The sequence below is a fragment of the Gastrolobium bilobum genome, unplaced genomic scaffold (genome assembly GCF_033153095.1).
Source record: "Gastrolobium bilobum isolate Gb01-03AN ecotype WA unplaced genomic scaffold, APGP_CSIRO_Gbil_v1 utg4375, whole genome shotgun sequence".
In the NCBI taxonomy this organism is placed as follows: Eukaryota; Viridiplantae; Streptophyta; class Magnoliopsida; order Fabales; family Fabaceae; genus Gastrolobium; species Gastrolobium bilobum.
The window spans coordinates 8,751-11,575 of NW_026897406.1; the positions used below are offsets into that span (position 1 = coordinate 8,751).

Sequence of the window (2,825 nt, forward strand, 5' to 3'; positions counted from 1 at the left end):
GTGTTTTGTTTTAAATAATTTTATTCTTAATTTCTCTACCTTATTTGGTTTCTCTATATATATATATATATATATATTTTTTGGTGTTGTGGTTTCTATATTTTAACCTGAAGGTAAAAATTCAAATAAGTTCTATTATTAAATATTAATCATCACTGTTATGATTTTAAATTAAAATCATTTTTTATGTTTTGTAACTCTAATTACTTAAATTATATTAAATTAAAAAATCAAAGAAATGAAAATTAAAACATAAGATCAAGTAGCAATAAATGCTATAGTAAAACAAATCAATATATTAAATAATTAAATAATACATGAAATAATTATAAGTCAAATATAAAAGCAAGTTGGATTAAATTCAGTCAAATATGATACATGAAATAATTATAAGTCAAATATAAAATCAATTTTTTTTTATTTCAATAATATTTTATTTGTTTATTTTATTACCATTGCAAATAAATAAATAGACAAATAAAATTATTTAAAAAAATAATAAAATTAAATCAATTGTGTATTTAAAAATTATAGGTATATTTTATTTAATAAAGTTATCAACAACAAGGTTATCAAAAAAAAATATTAACAACAACATTAACTAAGTTATAATATTAATTAAGGATCAATCAGTAACACTCACATCGATGAACAGTGCCTCCAGACATGGACAATTCTTGAGAAACATAACAATATCATAGGGATTGCAAAAAATTCCCCCTTCCATAAACAACTGAAGTTCCCTTAAACTCCATAAGCGGAATTTTGCTTCTCCAAAAATCCCATCACGAACCCTAGCAGCTAAAGCCTGCATCTCAATTTTTTTATTTTTTATTTTAGATATATCATCAATTTATCAAAACATAAAGGTTAATAAATAAAGCTATAACCACTGATCCAAATTGAATAAAAAAACATAAAGAACAAAATTAACTAAAAGCATATGTTATATATAAAAATATATAAACCTCTAGAAATAGAGCTGAGGCGGTAAGAACCCTGACATTGTGGAGATCAGTGACCAGAATTTCCACCTCAGAAGCTGGCATATAGGTTCTGGTTGGCATAAAGTTGAAGAAAGCCTCATTCAATGAGACACCCTGACCAAATCGGATTCTTGGGATAAACCCACAATAGAAAACAGAACCAAGAGTTGGTGCATCAATTTCAATCCCTCCCAAATCAGGACAGCTAGCAATTTTCAACATTTTGAAATTTTTATGGTTCCTAGCAAATATGTTCACTTGGCGAATTTTGGAACACTGACACAAATCTAGAATTTCAAGCAACTTACAATGGAATATCAAAGTCTCAAGCTTCACTTCTGTTAGCTCGAGGTGCCAGAGAACCAAAGTGTTCAAAAATTTCAAACTTTTTAAGACAGGTGACAACTGGATTTCACAGTAAACAAGCTTTAAAGTTCTCAAGGATTTGAGGCTGTCAATAAAATCAGCATCAAGGTTATAACCAGGTTGCAAAAAATAAAACTCAAGGTCTTCAATTCCTTTAGCAATGCAAATTCTAAGCCATTTATCTATCCAAACTCCTATACCAAATGGATCTATATGTAACTGAAAAGAATGGATCTGAGGACCCTTATGAGAATTGAAGAGCCTATCAATCAATTCAATTAGTTCTTCTCGACGGAATCGCAGAGCAAAGTCTCTGCCAAACAAGAATTTTCGATTTAGGAGCCAGGATCTTTTGAACCTGGTTGACACAGTGCCAGCCTCAATTGCATCTTTGATGGGTAAGAAACTGAAAACATTTTCTACGATATCCTCCGGAAGATTAACTAGAGGATTTTGAGGATTATTCTGATTGGTTGAAACCCTTTTGGTTCTCTTGGCTCGGGATGATTCTGACACTGTTTGGTTTGTGGCCATTGTGAAAGCAATGAAAAGGTGAGAATTTTACACACAAAATATTGTTGAAGAGAAGAAAACAATTGGTTTTCAAGTATAAACCAGTGAACTAGATACCTGATGAAATTTTTTTCGGGCATTGGATCTTATATACCTAAACAACAATCATCAAATTTATGAGTTTGCCTTTTATGCTGCTGAGAAAAAAAATTTGATTATGGTAAGATTCTCTGACAACTTTAACTTTGCTGGAAAATTTAGAATAAAAAAAGAAAATTTCACTCTCTCACTGAATTCATATGAAGACAATGACGTGGCGTTTGCATTCTACTAGGAATCCCTGGTCAAGCGCATGAAACGACATGTGCTTGAAAAAGGGCCGTGTCGTTTTACATTTGTTATTTGCTGGACAGTTACTATTACGTGCATGTTTGGAAGTTGACCAGTGACCGGGGTAGTAATAGTAAATGCTCCTTCCATTTCCATGAGCTCTTATATATGGAAAATCTTAGAGGTTAGCGCTGATTACTGTATTACCAATTACGTTAATTATAAATTAAAGTTTCTAAAAATTTGTACTACTTTTCCTTTTTTACATTTTTCTCCTGATTCTTTCTATTAGAATCTAGGGGTGTTCGCGGTCTGGATTGGTTCGGTTTTGAAAGCAAAATTCATCTGATCCAATCCCTTCGGTTTGATCATATAATCATCCATTCGGTTTGAATTTTTTTTTAAATCCGATCCAATCCAATCCAATTTTTTTCGGTTTAGATTGGATCGATTTTCGGTTTTTTAAAAATCCTAATATTTATTTCATGATTGTTGTGCAAATAACATCTTTTGCATATATTGACTTTGTAATTTTATTTTTATTTTTTAAATACAAAAGCATTAGTAAACTATAATATAATTTTTTTTTTTTGGCAATGAGATATGAAGTTATAAAGATAAAATTGTGTT

The 2,825-nt window shown here is 30.0% G+C and overlaps 1 protein-coding gene across 1 annotated transcript; it reads right to left on the minus strand.

Moving 5' to 3' along the window:
* Positions 1 to 625: 625 nt before the first annotated feature.
* LOC133306713 (putative FBD-associated F-box protein At1g61330) lies at positions 626 to 1,886 on the minus strand. Its single transcript, XM_061507077.1, has 2 exons — positions 969 to 1,886; positions 626 to 808 (listed from the first exon to the last, which is right to left on the minus strand). Exons 1-2 carry the CDS (start codon positions 1,884 to 1,886, stop codon positions 626 to 628), a joined length of 1,101 nt encoding a protein of 366 aa, XP_061363061.1.
* Between the last annotated feature and the right edge of the window lie 939 nt (positions 1,887 to 2,825).

Coding starts and splice junctions, on each gene's coding strand:
- LOC133306713 (XM_061507077.1), bottom strand. CDS start 1,886: ATGGCCACAAACCAAACAGTGTCAGAATCATCCCGAGCCAAGAGAACC. Junction 809..968: donor CCTCAGCTCTATTTCTAGAG/GTTTATATATTT, acceptor ATTGAGATGCAG/GCTTTAGCTGCTAGGGTTCG.